Source organism: Dromiciops gliroides, chromosome 1 (assembly GCF_019393635.1).
Source record: "Dromiciops gliroides isolate mDroGli1 chromosome 1, mDroGli1.pri, whole genome shotgun sequence".
In the NCBI taxonomy this organism is placed as follows: Eukaryota; Metazoa; Chordata; class Mammalia; order Microbiotheria; family Microbiotheriidae; genus Dromiciops; species Dromiciops gliroides.
The window spans coordinates 30951539-30968014 of record NC_057861.1 but is presented as its reverse complement, the minus strand read 5'-3'; the positions used below and the strand labels follow the sequence as shown (position 1 = coordinate 30968014).

The following is a 16476-nucleotide window of genomic DNA, read 5'->3' as shown; positions in this document are numbered from 1 at the left end:
CAGGGACCTAGGAAGGGGAGAGCCAAGGCAGACAATGCCAGTGTGTTTACCTGAAGCATCCACAGGTGATGGAGTCCGGTGCCTCAGTGGCTCTTGGGGCCCAGCTGAAGCAGGCAGCTCTGCCAGCATCTCCCCCACCTGCTTGAGGCCCGGAAGCTCCGGGGCATCCCCGACTCCCGCCGTCTCCTCCGCCCCCAAGTTTGGTAAGTCTGGCTCATCCACCACCGGCGTCAGCTCCAGGATGGTCACCACCTCGTCATCATCCTGGACGAGCCCTTCGGCCTCCATGGCCCCTTCCCCGGCTCCTGGCAGGTCTCGGCCATCCCCAGCCATTGCCACGTCCTCTATTTCCTCAGACTCAGCCTCCAATTCTTCCTCTTCTTCCTCATCTTCCTCATCTTCCTCTTCCTCCTCTGACTCAGAACTAGACTCATAGTCTGAAGAGTCCTCACTTTCTTCAGAGGACACGGCCTCTGCCTTGGAAGAGGCCATGCTTTCAGCATCGTCTGGAAGGGGAGAAGTAGGGCCATGTGAGGGGCAGGGGAGGGAGGGTAAGACAGACACAGAACCTGACATGCAACCCCTTTAAACCCAGAGATCCCCAGGTCAGCCAGGTAACCCCAGGAGATCAAAGACCAAAAGAAAGCTTCCACATCCATCAAAATAGCCACTGTATCCCTTCTTTTTGGTAGTAGAGAATAAATGGAAACAAAGTAGAGAGATGCCCATCAATCTGGGAGCTGGCTGAACAAGCTGGGGGCCGTGAATGACATGAACATGAGAACATGAAAGTGCTGTAACACTGCACTCGTCAGTTACGTTTTCTCTCCCAATTAGAATGAAAGCTCCGAGGGCAGGGATTGGTTTTGCTTTTTTTTTTTGGGGGGGTGGTGGGGAGTGGGTATCTCCAGCTCTTATCATATAATAAGTGCCAGTAGATGCTTTATTATTTAGGCTGTTGTTATTAGGGGGGTAGAAGTGATACCTTCTACCATGAAGGTGACTGAAGAACAAAAGAGGCCAAGACAGAAAGGGCGATAGCGAGCAGACTTGACATTTCTTTTTTTTTTTTTTGGTGAGGCAATTGGGGTTAAGTGACTTGCCCAGAGTCACACAGCTGGTAAGTGTCAAGTGTCTGAGGTTGGATTTGAACTCAGGTACTCCTGAATCCAGGGCTGGTGCTTTATCCACTGCGCCACCTAGCCGCCCCCCTGACATTTCATTTAAAAAAAAGAACTCCTAGAGGTGGAAACTCCTTTTACCAGTGTGGGTTGGCACTTTCTCAACAATTTTTATAGTTTGAGAGAACTGCTTAGAGCATGGGGAATGTAGATGACTTGAATAGGGTCACACAGCCACTACGCATATAGTGGCAGGGCTTCAGACCAGGTTGTCCTGGCTCCAAGGCTGAAACTGTACCACCTCTCCTCTAAATAACACCTAGTTGTTTTGTTTTGTTTTTTGGCGGGGCAATGAGTGTTAAGTGACTTGCCCAGGGTCATACAGCTAGTATCAAGTGTCTGAGGCTGGATTTGAACTCAGGTCCTCCTCAATCCAGGACTGGTGCTTTATCCACTGTGCCACCTAGCTGCCCCCCATCTAGTCATTAAAAAAAAAAAAATGACAGACACCAAAGGCCTGATGGGCACAGCTAGGTTGATGCTGATCCCAGTCAAGGGCAAGGCCAACGTGGTAGGCCAGAGACCTTGACTATGTTTTCCCTGTTTAGACATTCACCTCCTTCAGAGTCCAGTTCCTCCTCCTTCTCACTTATCTCCACTTCAGCTGTTTCTTCTTCATCTTCTTCCTCATCTCCTTCCTCCTCCTCCTCCTCTTCATCTTCGACATCATCATCTTCTTCCTCTTCTTCCTGAGTTGGGGGGAGAAGGAAGCACGGGATGGGGTCAGGATCTAGCTGTGTCCCCCCACGGACAGGGAGCTGTTCTCTATGTCCAGTCCTGGTCTCTCTGCTGAGCTAGTCGCCTCTCTCTCTCTCACCTTCCCTTGGCCGGTTCAACCTGGATTTCATCTAAGCATCTCCAATTCAAAACAGAAATCAGTACCCTTTTCCCTAACCTTGTTCCCTTTCCACTGTCTTTCCTTCCACCCAAACCGTCCCTTCCTCCAAACTTCTTTGTTACTGTGGCAGGCATCTGTGTCATCTCTATCATAGATCCCCTTCTCTCTACTCGCTCTGGTCCCAGCCCTCATCCCCCACGTCTGAACTATGGAGCTAGCCTTTTGGTTGGAATCCCTGGCTCAAGTTTTCTCCCCCTCTACCCCATCTCTGCTTGACGGACTTCCGATTATCTCACTCCTCTTTGCCAATTTCAAGACAATGATAGCTAATGTTTATAGGGTGCTTAATGGCAGGAAGATTTTATCATCCCCATTTTACAGACAAGGAAACTGAGGCAAACGGCGATTCAATGACTTCTCCAGGTGACAGCTAGTAAGGGTCAGAGGCTGGATTTGAACTCAAGTCTTCCTGACTCTGAGGCTCTATCACCAGTGCCATTGACAAGGAACTGCTTCTCCTAAATCCGTCTCCTCTAGCTGGAATTCTCTCCTTCCTCATTTCTGCCTTTTATCTTTCTGAGTTCCCATCAAGACCCAGCTCAGACCCTACTTTTGGCAGAACCCTACCCCAGTTCCCCTATTGTACCAGACACTAGTGCTCTGTCTTGGAGACTAACTTCCATCTATGCCACGGAGATGGCGTACACACTATTCGCATATTGTCTCCCCCCATTTAAAACGTGTGCTTGAGGGCAAGAAGCTGTTCTGCTTTTGCCCTTTTGTACCCCACCGCTTGGCACAGGGCTTGGCACTGAGTAAGTCCTTCATGTGAGTGGGCTGACCAATGGGAGTGCCCAGCTCCCCTCGCGACTGACCTTGTCAGATGAGGTCTTGGCTAGCCTGTCCTCCTCATCCTCCTCTTTCTCCGAGGACGACGACGACGAAGATGAGGATGAGGATGAGGACGACGAAGACGAAGATGAGGATGAAGATGACTCCTCCTTGTCATCCTCTTCCTCCCCCTCGCTGTCCAGCTCCAGGGGCCGGGCCGGCCGCCTCCGGATACTGACGCCATCTGAGTCCTTCTTGGAGAGGTCTGAGGGGACATCGGACATGTCCCTGTCCCTTTCTGACTCTGAGGGAAGGTAAGAGAAGGCCAGGGATAAGGGAAAGGCTTTGTCTGAGGAGGAAAGGAGGGGATCGGCCTTCTCAGGGGACAGGAACAAACCTTCATCTTCCTCGTCTACTGAGGTGGAGGGCCGCAATCTCTTTTGGTCTCCGGTAGAAGCCGGGTCTGGCGGTTCCTTCCTCTTCACCTGCACATAAACGTACTGATTGCTCAGGGTGTTGGCGAAGGTTGGAGGGAGGGAGAAATGCACCTCTGTCTCCCAGCCCATGAGCTCCTAGGCTCTGAGATGTGGATGACTTCAGACCCCCCCCCCACAGGCCATTCACCCCCTCCCCCAGGTCCCTGAGCTGCCTCCACCCCTCCCCAGGGGCAGGGGTGGAGGAGGGTCTCACCTTAAAAGAGGGCAGCCTGATGGCCCCCCGGAGGCCAATGCCCAGCCCCATGCCCTCATAGCCCATCCCTTCGCCCTTGCTCCAGTTCTCCAGCAGGCAGGATGTGAGGCGGTCTTTGGGCTTCGGCCTCTCCTCATCCTTGTGCTCGCCTGACTTCACAGGGGTCAGTGACGCCTACGGGGCAGAGAGACCAAGAGAGTGATAGCTGCAGACTCCGGGGGCATTGCAGGGGGGGGGAAGCCCTGGCTCTGGAATCTGAGGATCTGGGGGCAAATGGTCCCCATGACACTTACTACCTGCTGTGTGACCTTGGGTAATTCACTTCCCTTCTCTGGGACCATCTGCAAAATGAAAGAGGGTTGTACTAGGAGACTCTGAAGTCCCTACCAGGTCCAAAGCTATGGTCTTACAGTATCACTCAGTCCCTCTGGGGGTCAGTTTCCTTCTTTGTTAAACCAGGGGGCCACGCTAGAAGACCCCTGTGGTTCCTTCAAGCTTTCAGTCTGTGAGGTCACGAGCTCTTTGCCCCTGACCTTCCTATGCCGAAGTCACCAATGCGGGGTGGGGCAAGTGGGCCTCCCCAGAGGGAAGGGGACACCCACCGCCTCACCTCCAACAGGATGCTGGGATGGAGATCACACTGTGTGGTCTCAGCATCCGCCCCCAACACTGGGCCCCATCAATCCCATGCCCTACGTGAAACCCTTTCCTGGGAACTGGCCCCCTCCCCCAACCCTCAGTCCCATTTATGAATAATAATAGTTATTGGGGCAGATAGGTGGCACTGCAGTGAACAGAGCACTGGTCCTGGAGTCAGGAGGACCTAGCTCACTGTCTGGCCCCTCACTTACTGGCTACTTATTCAACAGAATAAAGGCAGCCTGCAGGCAAGAATTGTGTAACTTTTTTTTCCCTTTGTACACCTGGCACTTAGCAGTGCTTAGCATACAGTAGGGATTTAATAAGTGTTGGTTAAATTCAACTGAATGATTCAAAATGCAGTCTCAGGACAAGATTCTACATCAGAGGTCCTGAGTGTTAATCCTAATTTTACAATTTATTGGCCCAGATATATTCTCTCAGCCTCAGTTTCTCCTCTCTAAAATGGGGATAAGTTCCACCTGTCCCTCCCTCCCTGCTCATGGGCCCAAGGCAAAAAGTGAGTCAAAGTGCAGGAAGCTTTTGGAAGCTCTTGAGTGATGAATAAAGGGGAGGGGAGCTGTTACTGAGCTGAGATGGGTTAATCTCATTCCCTCACTAGCCTGGGAGGGCAGGGACGGGGCCTTTCCCCAGCTCCTGTTTTTACTCTTCCTCCCTCCCTGTGTCTCAGCACCCCACCCAGCCCCCTTACCTTGGCCATCCGCTCCTTCTTGTCCCACCACTCATCAAAGGCTCGGAAGGCCACCACCTCTACCATCTTGCGGTTCAGGTCTCGTTTCATGATGGCTTTCAGCTCTTTGACAATCACTAACAGCACACCATCTACAGTTGCCTTGTGTGGGTCTTCCTTCTTGGGCATATAGCCTGGTGGTGGCACTGACGGGTCAAACTTGGGCAGTGGAGGCCACTGCTGGCCCCGCCCCACTGTGGTGCCCATGGAGAAGGGCCGATACGGGGGTAGATTCACAAACTGCATGCCACTACCCATAAACGGTGGGTATTGGCACACACCCTGACCCTGCATCATTCGGCTAAGCATCTGTGTCTGCATCTGGAAGGACATGGGCATCCCAGCCCACTGGCCACCCAGAACGTTCATCACGTCCACCTGCATCATGGGGAACATGCCCGGAGGAAAGGGGGGAAGGGGGGGCAGGATGTGGGGTGGGGGCACCCCTGGTGGAGGAGGCGGTGCAGGCAGGGGTGGGGGCGGCACCGTTACTGCCGGGTGGGTGGGGGGTGGAGGTGGCGGCGGCGGTGGGGGCAGCGGGGGAGGCATGGGGAAACCAGGTTGGGGAGGAGGGGGTGGCGGAGGCGGCAGTGGTGGTGGGAAGCCAGGGGGTGGCAGCGGGATGGCCGTTGCCAGCACGGCTGGGGTGGTGACTGATGAGTTCACCACAATGGGCTTGGGGCAGTCGGCACTGGTGATAGGCGCAGAGGGCAGCTCGTCGTCTGAAATCTCCATATCCTCACCCGAGGATTGCTGACCCTGTGGAAGAGAAGACAGGGTAGGTGGTTCCCAAGGAGCCCCAGGTCCCTGGCCCCCATGCCCCCCCCCCCACTCGTCTCTAGGTTATCCATCAGTCAATCAATAAGCATTTCCTAAGCACCTATGATGTGCTGGGAATCATGCTAGTGCCCCAAGGGATAAACCTATCCCTGTGCTGAAGGGACAGTCCACCAGAGTAACTTCCATGGATAAAACCGCTGTGATGTGATGCAGAGAGATCATTCAGTCACCCCCTCATTTCAGAGGAAGAAACAGGCTCAGAGAGGGAAGACCCAAGTTAAAATGAGTGCTCCGGACCACTGTGGATGGGGAAAAGTCAGTTAAGACTCTTTCCTCATCTGTCAAAGCAAGGGTGGGACCAGACAAGCTCTAAGGTCCTCGTCTGCCATGGGACCAAGACCAAGGCAGCTTAAAAAAAAAAAATAAAGCTTATATGACCACCAGGTGGTGCCCTTCAGCAAAGGCACTTATAGGGACCTGGGGTGAAGGGGAGTAAAAGGGGGCTCCCTCTACACTCCCTAATGCTCCAGCTCATCCTTCAGCTAGACCTTTGTGCCATCAAAGGGAAGTCAAGTGGATGGGGGAAGGGGGAGGTCAGGGAGACATCAGAGGGAGGGGACCAGAAGTTAGAGAATGTGGGTTCCAATTCAGCAGGGGCCACTTACAATCTGCGCCCTGGGTCTGTTTCCTTATCTGTAAACATGGAGGGAGGCTGCATTTGCCAGCCTCTGAGGTTCTTTCCAGCCCTGTAGCTGGCTCTGATCCTCAGAAAGGTCATGGGCCAGCATGTACACTCAGTCTTTCTCTGCCCTCTGCCAGGCTCCCTGGACAGGAGGCCTGAGGCTACTCCCCCAACAACCCACCCACCCACAATCACCATACAAAAGTGCTTAAATTTTTTTTTCCCCTGGAAAGTTAAAAAAACAACTGTCTGGCCTGTAAATCGGAGAGCTGGCTCTAGATTTGTTAGGGCTTGTTCTAAAGCAAGCAAAGGCAAAGGGTTAAGAAACTAACTTAACAGACTACCAAGTAAGTATTTCTATCGGGCAGAGGAGCTGACCACCTAAGTAATAGGGTTTTTTTTTTCCCTTTTGGTCCAGGCCTGTGATTTTATCATAAGATCATAAGATTGTGGTGGGTGGGTGAGAAGAGGGGACCTAAGAGGCTTCCCGTCCAATGCCCTCATTTTATAGATAAGCAAACAAGCCATTGGTCACACAGCTAGTAAGTGTCTGAGGCCAGATTTGAACTCAGGTCTTCCTGACTCCAGGCCTATCGCTCTATCCACTGTACCACCTAACTGATTTTATCAAAAGTTCATAGATTGAGACACAAGGGCTAACACTCTCCTTTCACAGAAGAAACTGAAGTCTATGGGGGGAAGTGACCAACTCAAGGTCACTAAGATACTAAAAAGGAAGAGAAAGGATTTAAAGCCAGGTTTTCTAACTCTAAACCCAGGGCTCTTTCCACTGGGCTGTGTCAAGAGAACCAGACCTTCCATTTCTGGACAAAGAGGGTGGTGTGAAAATGAGCTGGGCCTCCACTTTAAGTAAGGAGCTCCCTCATCTCAAGAAGTGATTGAGCAGGGGCAGCTAGGTGGCACAGTGGATAGAGCGCCGGCCCTGGATTCAGGAGGACCTGAGTACAAATCTGACATCAGACACTTAACACTTACTAGCTGTGTGTCCCTGGGCAAGTCACTTAACCCCAATTGCCCCGCAAAAAATAGAAAATAAAAAAAGAAGTGATTGAGCTGAGGCTGGATATTAGTAAGGGAATTCTTGTAAACTCCCTCTTAGGGACACATCATAGAGTTGCCTGGGGTACCAGGAGGTTTGTTGTTGTTATTGTCATTCCAACCTTTATTTGCATTGTACTTTATGTTCTACAAAGTGCTCTACAAACATCTCATTTGATCCTCAAAACTACCATGTGCGGGAGGTGCAGTTATTCTCTCCCCTGTACAGATGAGGCTGAGAGAGGTTAAATTACTCACTTAGGGTCACACAGTTAAGAGTCTGAGGTCAGATTTGAACTCAGGTCTTCCTGACCTTAGCTTCATCACTCTTTCTGCTATACTGTGATACCTCCCAGAGATGAAGTTAGTTTAGAAAGACCACTTGTGCCCTTTCCCCGCATCCTACCCACTCAGAGGCCGTATGGGGAGACATGGCCCGCTATCCAGGCCCTTTCGGTACAGCTGACCCTGTGCCCTGAGTGGTCAATCCATTAGAACTCAAGAATGTCGCCCTCCCCTGGCTGGTGCCTCCCCGCAACACAGACATGTAGGAAGGGGGTGGAAATCTGCTGGGTTATTTAAATCCTTCATTTGTAGTCAAGAGACGCACTTGGAAGTGGGAAGGTGTGTGAGTAAATACATCTCTCTCACTCACTTACTCTCTTACTCTCTCTCTCTCTCTCACACACACACACACACACACACACACACACACACACACACACACACACAGGGATCCAGAGTTGTTGAGTGTCACGAGACTATTCCCAGCTACCCCATACCCTTAGATAGACTTGCCTCCCCTAAGTGCAGCCAAAGGGTTACAGAAGAGAGCCCCCCCCCACCCCCCCAATTAAGACTCACTCCTCCCCAGCCCACAGCTGATCTGACAGATCCCTGAAGAAACTTCCTGCTTCTGAGGCTGGAAGTCCTTGGGGCTGCCTGGGCTTGCTGCAGATTCAAGCGGGCTCTGGGCCCAGCTGCGGGTTCCCTCCTTGGGGCTACCGCCAGACAGAGGTGACAGGGGACAGGCACTCTCCCCAACCCCACTCCCGGGGCCTCTGGCCTAATGACCTCTAGGCAAAAGCACACATCATGTGAACATCAGGTGCCCAACATCACAAGCCCCAGGCCCTCACTTTCCCAGGATTGTGTGTACACACACACACACACACACACACACACACACCCTCCATATACACAGGAGGCTCAGGTGCAGTTTTTTAATTAGGCCAGGTCTTAGAACAGGCACCTGGTGTCAGACAGGCAGGGAGAGAATCCTGTTGCCTCCTGGGGGGGTCCAGTCTCTTCATCTCTACCTGCCTATGGAAAGGTTCTCAAAGACAGTAGATGCAGGGCCCAGAAGTTCTCCTAGGCTTTCTTCCTCTTGCTTCTCTCTCTCCACACCCCCTCTTTCATACAATCACTTCACCCTTAGAAAAGCCTCAGCTGTCTTATCTGTGAAATGGGGTCAATAGCACTCCGCCTCCATCCCAAGGGTGGTGTGAGGATCAATGAGCCCTTGGATGTAGAAATCACTGTTAAAGTATGTGGACCCAGATCCTTCCTTGGATGAGTGGGATACTGGAGAGGCTCTGGGAGGGGACTACAGTTTTAGAAGACAGGAAGGCCTAATAGTCTCTTCTAAGCACAGTTTTCAGTGGATTTGCTCCAAGTACCCCCCCCCCCCCAACTGGTCCACTCTCTCCCCTCTGAGATACATCTATTGGCTGGGGGTGGGGTGGGGCGTTAAATAGTGTGAGCCAAGTCAGGACCTCAGAAACCTAGCTCTGTAAAATACCCCCTTGTTGGTGCCCCGCTTCAGTCTAGCTGTGAGCTGCCTGTGCCCTGCCGTGCCCTCCCTCTACTCCCCCTCCCCCAGGCCCAGGGATAAGGAGAGACCCTCCATCCACCCTGTTTATCTCTGCCAGCCTCTCCTGGGGCCCCTCCCCTGCTCAGAGCCTGCCCATACTAATTATAGGCTCATTAATTACCCTGGTTAAGGGGAGGGGAAGATGGGGCCTGGGTGATTAGGAGGGAGGAGACAACCTTGTCCCTTCTAGGCACCTGGTAGGTTATGGGCATGCCTGCAGACAGGTCCCTCCCCTGGCCCAGCCCCCTGGAGTGCGGGGATCTGAGATATTATTATTTTACCCCTGCCCCTAGGGGAAAAGGTGGGGGGGGGGGAGAGAAATGCTTTAGGGAACCTGGAAGACAAGTTGGATACCTGGGGCCCAGGGGCCTAGTCCTATTACTGACACTCTGAAGGAAGCAGGAGGGAAACTTTTTTTTTTGGGGGGGGGGAGGAAATAAGATAGGATCTGAGGGAAGGAAGCAGCTGAACCCTCCCCTCAAAAAAACACCTGTCTTCTTTCTCTTGTCAAGTTTGGGAGGGGGAAGAGAGGGAGGGAGAGAGACTGAGACAGAAAGAGACATCGAGAGAGATAGCGAGACAGAGAGACAAACAGTGACAAAGATAGACAGCGAGACACACAGACAGCAACAGAGAGAGAGAGAGAGAGAGAGAGAGAGAGAGAGAGAGAGAGAGAGAGAATGAGAAGCAAACAGGGTTTGGGGGGGTTGCAGAAAAGCCCTGTCCGGGTTGACATTTATATAGTATCCAATCATCCCGTCCACAGAGCGTCCAGGCCCAAAGGTTGGCCAAAAGAGGGAAGGGCCCCGTCTGCCTGGGCCTCTGTTCTGGGGCCAGAGCCTGCCCCAGCCACCCTGAATCAGCGAGGCCACACAGGTATCCGTCTGGGAGCCAGCACGTGGGCCTGGACCTCCCTCTCCCTGGCCGCAATCAAACCACTGAGAAACGAGAGTGTGAGGGAAACCCCTCCATGCCAGTTCTTATCGGGCACTTGGGCTTCCTTTCCAAGGCCAGCAGGAGGACCTCAAAGGGCCAGGACCCATTCAGAGTTCCTTATTTCTGGTCTTCCTCGGCCCCAGCCCCGATTAGACTCTCTGAACTCTAGGTTGGCATAATTCCCATCCCCCTCTGCTCCTTGACACAAAACTTTTGCCTGATCTGTCCCCCCCTTCCAACTCGACCCCTGATTCTCAACACTGGGAAACTGAGTATCAAGTCCAAGAGCCTAATTTAACAGGCAGGGAAACTGAGGCCCAGGGAGGGCATAGGATCCTAGATGTAGAAATGGAGAGACTTTGGAGGCTGCTGAGTCCAACTGTCCGCCATCACAGAGGAGGAAAGGGGAAGGTCAGAAGGTCAGGACACACCAGGAGTCACCAGCTGGGTCCCATTAGTCACCTCATCTGGCCACTTGCCCTCACGAGTTTGTGCCACCACAGGGCACAAGCAGCCACAGAAGGAGAGTCGGACACCCCCTTACCCCTGTCCTCAATGCTAAGGCACAGAATCCAGGGGCCAGAAGAGTTAGGATCTGGGAGTAACCTGAAGGTTAGCATTTTGCCTGGGCCACTGGCCAAGGTGGAGGGGGCGGGGGGCCAATGCTGACAGTCACCCTTACTGAGCTGTGTGACCATAGGCAAGTCACTAGACCTCTCTGACATGGACAAACCCAGGGCCAAAGCACCCGCCTCCCAGCCTCAGGTAGGATCAGAACATCCTGGAGTTAGAACTGGAAGGGCTCGGTCAGGGGTCCTTAACCTTTTGGGGAGGGCCCTGGATCCCTCTGGCAGTCTGGTGAAGCCCCTGGAAACCCCCTCATTCAGTAGCATGGCTTTAAATGCTTCCAGTGCTTAGTGCCCGGCATACAGTAGGTGCTTAATAAATGCTTACTGATTGATTACAAAGGAAACCTAAGGTTAGTGAAAATAAACATATCCTTTTGTTCCCCAACCAAGTTCATGGAAGCCTGAATTCTATGCCTAGGGCCCCAAATGACATTTCAACCCAGGAGAAGTATGAGTCTTCTAAGTGACTGGGTATAACAAGGGTCATAGCTAACATTTATGCAGCACTTACTGTGTGCCAGGCTTTGCAACTATTATCTCATTTGATCCTCACCACAACCCTGGGAGGCAGATGCTATTACTATCCCCATTTTGCAGATGAAGAAACAGGCAGACTGATTGACTTGCCCTGGGTCACACTGCTAGTAAGTCTCTGGGGCTGGATTAGAATTCAGGTTTTCCTGACTCTGGGCCCTATTCACCATACCACCTATTTTACAGATGAGGACGTTGAGGCCCAGAGAGGTCTATTGACTTATCCAGGGTCACACAGCCTATAATAAGTGTTGGTGTGTCTGCATCCAGGTCCCTCTACAATGCCAATGTTGCCTCCCCTCAAATAAGATGAACATTTACCAAGTCTTTTAGAAACCTCAAGATATATATATATATATGTCTCCATATATATATGACCATCAGATAATTTGAAAGGATCTGGGTTTATGCTGCTGTGGACCCTGGGCCTCAGTTGCCTTGTCTGTAAAGTGAGACTAATATAATACTTGCCCCGACTGACACTCACTCTCTCTCTCTCTCTCTCTCTGGTTGGGAAAGGCCTTTAGAGCCAACAGGCAGTAGAGGCCTTATTTAACTGTCAGAGGTGGCCATGGGCCCAGAGCCCCACAGGATGTGACTGGGGGGGGGGGGTCCAAAGTCTACCTGGAAACCATCTTGGGGAGCCCACATTCTATTTACTGACCCAGACACATGGATGAGGTCATGCACAACCCATCTCCTTCCCCTGTCCATCTCAGGGCAAGACCCCATCCCTTACCCCACACTGCAGGCAACAGGCTGGTGGGGGGGAGGGGGAAGACCCAAAGACCTCTGAGGCTCTATCACTGCTCCCCAGACCACACTAGTCTTGGGTGAGAAGATGGGACCCTTTCCCTGTTTAGGGCTCCCTCACACCAGCAGACTGCCATCCCCAAACAGGTCCCCTGTGTGTGTGTGTGGGGGGGGGGGCAGGTGGAATGGGGACATGACAAAGCTCCAAGCTAAGACAGGATCCACATGGGCAGACAGGCCCCCATCCCTTCCCCTTCATGCTCCCTGTCCAGTGATTCCACTAAGGACAGAGCGTTCTTCCCCAGCAGGAGCTGCGGGATCTTAATCAAAGGTTCCTGAGGCCGGCGGCCCACCCACGGGGAGCAGAGTGCACCCATCCTTGGGCCGAAACACTGCCCACACACCCTGGGCCCTGCGGGCAGATGCCCTGGGGTGTGAGGGACCAGTGAGCTTGTTGGGCACTGGAGAGGCTGAGACAGCTCAGGCACCAAGGACAGGGAGAAGCCAGGATAACATAAATCTACAATTATCGCCCCCCAAAACTCAGCCAGCCACAAGCCCTTCTCTGCCCCTAGGAGTGCCAACTCCCTTCGTCTGTCCCCTATGGTGCCTTATTGTGTCCCGGAGACACAGCAGACCTCCCATTCATACCTATCAGGAAATTCTCCCTCCCTTTACTGTCCTTCTCAAACCTGGGCCCCTAAGGCCCAGTGAGGCCCAGATAAGTCAGCAAGGGGATGGTCAGGCCTTGTTGGGTAGTCACTTCCCCAGGCACGGACCAGAGCCCTAAATGAGCGAGCGGGGATGGAAGATGGCTTTCATTATCTATTCCATCACCTGCCTCCTTCCCTTCACTCGGGGTTGTGTGGAGGAGAGAGAAGAGCATCCCTTAAAGTGTCCCAGCCCCTGCCCCTGCCACAGCAGCCCTTTCTGAACCCTATCTGCCTGCCTCTGGAGAGCTCAACCCTTGCAGCTTCCAGAGGTGCCCCTATTTTTTTTTTTTTTGGTGAGGCAATTGGGGTTAAGTGACTTGCCCAGGGTCACACAGCTAGTGTTGTGTCTGAGGCTGGATTTGAACTCAGGTACTCCTGACTCCAGGGCCCGTGCTCTATCCACTGCGCCACCTAGCTGCCCCTAGAGGTGCCCCTATTAAGGGGCATTCATTCAGAGAGACCCTGAAGATACTGCTAGGGTAGTGAATCCCAGCTACCTCAACATGCAGCAGGACAGTCGTCCTAGGCAGGGGAAAGGGTTGAGACTAGAGAAGTCCAAGCTTCTGCTACCTCTGTGACTGTGTGCAGGTCACTTAACCAGTTTCTTCACAAGTAAAATGAAGTGGGGGAGAGATTGGACCAGATAATGTCGAAGGTCTCTTCTAACTCCAGACCTATAAATACGACTAGACAGACCAGAAATTTCCCACGGGATGTCCCAGGTCCTCGATGCTCATGCTGCACTCCCAGGAGGCCGGACACCTAACAGATATGGCTGTGGGGCTGAGGGGTGCATGAGGAAGTCCCAGCAAGAAGGTACACCTCCGTCTCCCTGGTGGGCCCTAGGGGATAACCTGGCTGGGGACAGGACAGGGGGAGAGATGGTCCAGAGAGGAAAAGAAAGGTCCGAATAGCAGGCAAAGGGGAGACCGAAGGGAAAAGGAGAAGAGACGTCAAGCCTGACCCTGCTAATCTCTCTGGCCCTCCCTTCCTCTCACCAGACAGGACCAGAGTCAGCTCCCCGGGAATGGCTACAGCTTTATGACTGAGCTACTTAAATGGGCTGGAGGGTGGTACTTGCCCACCTTGAGGAAAGTCAAGGCCATTTTGTCCACTTCCCCTGTGCCCCAATGGGGAAGAGAAGCAGGAGAGGCGGAGGAGAGGCCAGCGTGGAAGCCCGGGAGCAATCTCCCAGGTACCTCTCCAGCCGTCGGGACAGATGCCCCAGGAAGGCACTCTAGGTAGGTATACCCAAATCAGCAGGTTGTCTCTCAGGGCACATTTTCCCTATTCATAGCCTCCTCCTGTGGCCGCATGAGATGTGAGAGCCCTCCACCCTGCACCCCACCTCCCCAAGCCAGGGTGGGATGAATCAGGAACACAGATGTTCTTCCCTCCCTTCGGGAAACATCTTCCCCTTGGGGACTCCTTGAACTTCTCTGTTTAAGAAACCTGACTATGATGCCCAGGCTGGCAGGGCAAGAGGCCTGGAATAGGATGGGATCCCCATGCTCTTGCCTGTGTCCAGAGTGAAAGGCAGAAAAGGCTGTGACCATCTCAAGCAAGGGAGAGGGGGCACAGGGAGGCCATTGGCCACTGGAGAATCAGGCCAAGGCCTTCCCCAGGGCTGAGCCTGAAGAGTGCTGTGGAGAGCACACTGGCTTCTGGTCCTGGTCCTAGCATCACCTGGCCGTGTGATCTGAAGCCGGTCACTTCCCTCCAGGTGTAAAATCCCAGTCTCCCTCAGGTTTTAGGGCCTGGAAGAGGCCAGCGCAGACCATGGCCCAAGCGGGCGCTGGTCCGTGAAAGGTCCTCACTTCCTTGCCTCCTGGCGGCTACACTTACCTCGTCCATCTTCTCTGAGGTGGGCGTCCTCTCCCCAGGCATGTCCTTGGCTGTCTCAGCCCCGTGGCCCAGAAGACCAGCTGGGTCAGGGGGGCCTGGCTCCGGTGGCGGGCGGGGGCCCAGGCCCAAGTCCTCCTCGTCGTCGGAGTCGGGCAGGGGGGTCGGACTGATGTCCTCCAGGCCTGTGCTGGAGGGGCGGGAGGAGGGGGTCTGGCCTCGGAAGCCTGGCTGGGAATTGGAGCTAAAGGCAGGCAGCGGGGACAGCTGGGAGGAGGAAGAGGAGATGGGGCTGCCCTCCATGCGCAGCTCCGTGTCCGAGTCATGCTCCCGCAGGAAAGGGAGCTTGGTTCTCTGCTCCTTCAGTAACATCTCGATGCGGGAGTCCAAGCTGTCATGGGGCTTCTCAGAGGATGATGGAGAAGACTCCAGGGTGGGAGTCCCGGGGCTGTTACACCGCTCAGGACTCCAACCAAAGTTGGGGCCACCACCGGGCTCCAGGCTGTTCAGCTCAGGGGGTGGAGGCGGGGGCGGTGGCCCAGGGGGGGTCTCAGGTCTCTCTTTGGCCGGAGGGGCGACAACGGCTGGGGGCTCCGCCGGGGGCTGTGCCCGGCGGTACTCCCCGCTGTCCCGGCCCCCCTGGGCAAAGTTTGGCATAGTTGCTGGCTCCTCTGGGTGTGGGGCAAACAGGGTTGGAGCCTGATACGGGGAGAAGGCTGACTTGTAGTTGGAGCTAGTGTGGCCCAGGGGTGCAGAAGGGGGAGTATGAGAATACTGTGGGGGAGCCTCTGGCTGGACATGGGGCTTATAGGAGCCGCTTCCCCCACCCCCACCGCCCCCGCTGCTGGAGGTGGCGGCAGTGGCGGTGGCAGCAGCAGCAGTGGTGGCAGCAGCACCAAATGTGTGCTCGGAGGAGGATCGGAAGGCTCCGGATGAGTTGTGGACATAGTGATGCTCATGCCGGCGATTATAGGCATCCGTGAACTTGGTCTCGTGACGACGGGCCTTGTAGGCCGAGTCCTGGCTGTAGTGGTAAGATGGCGTGGGCTGGCGGCTGGCATAGCTGGAGTCTTGAGAGAAGGGGGTGCCCAGGCGGGGGGTGAGGGGCGTGCACTGGCTGTAGGAGTTGGGGGTGTCCAGGCGGCTGCTGGAATAGGCGGTGTCATGGGAGAAAGGCGTGCTGCTGTTGGGAGTGACCGATGCCGAGGAGCCGCTACCATCCTTCAAGCGCTTCAAGGGATCTGTTAACTGCATGGGGGAGGGCGAGAGGGACGGGCATGAGCTGGGGAGGCCACCAGGTGCCAAACCCTTGGGTCAGGTAGCACCCCCAACAAGATGGCCCCAATCTAGCTTCCTAGACCCTTCTCCAACAAGCTCCCTCAAGGCATCACATTAGGTAACATTGCTATACATATGTGGCATGCATCTCTCTCTCTAGATGGTCACCACCTCCAAGGTGGAGACCTCTCACTTCTGACTCATCTTGGTACCCCTGGCGTAGAGGGGGCACTTGGGAAGTATTGACCATCATTGGTGGGCTCAGAACCCAGAAACCCCAGTCTGAAGCCTATCTCAACCATGTCTCCTATCTGTGCTATCGTCAGCAAATCACCTCAACTCCCTCCACCTGCCTTTGGACCTCAAAGGAACGTCCCTTTTCAGTTCTAAATCAGATGAGAATGCTAGCCAAGCAACGTCCAGCTCCCTGGATCTTTGCTCAAGCACTTCTCTCCATGTCTGGGACG

General features: G+C 53.9%; 1 protein-coding gene across 1 annotated transcript in view; it reads right to left on the bottom strand.

Moving 5' to 3' along the window:
* The window catches only part of SETD1B (SET domain containing 1B, histone lysine methyltransferase), a 38682-nt gene that overhangs the window by 13604 nt on the left and 8602 nt on the right, over positions 1 to 16476 (bottom strand). The window contains exons 6-13 of the mRNA XM_044003357.1: positions 14735 to 15979; positions 4892 to 5689; positions 3834 to 3881; positions 3541 to 3714; positions 3248 to 3335; positions 2895 to 3154; positions 1738 to 1870; positions 51 to 506 (exon numbers count right to left, since the gene is read on the bottom strand). Of these exons, the coding sequence (XP_043859292.1) occupies positions 51 to 506; positions 1738 to 1870; positions 2895 to 3154; positions 3248 to 3335; positions 3541 to 3714; positions 3834 to 3881; positions 4892 to 5689; positions 14735 to 15979 (3202 nt within the window). The remainder of the gene's footprint in view (positions 1 to 50; positions 507 to 1737; positions 1871 to 2894; positions 3155 to 3247; positions 3336 to 3540; positions 3715 to 3833; positions 3882 to 4891; positions 5690 to 14734; positions 15980 to 16476) is intronic.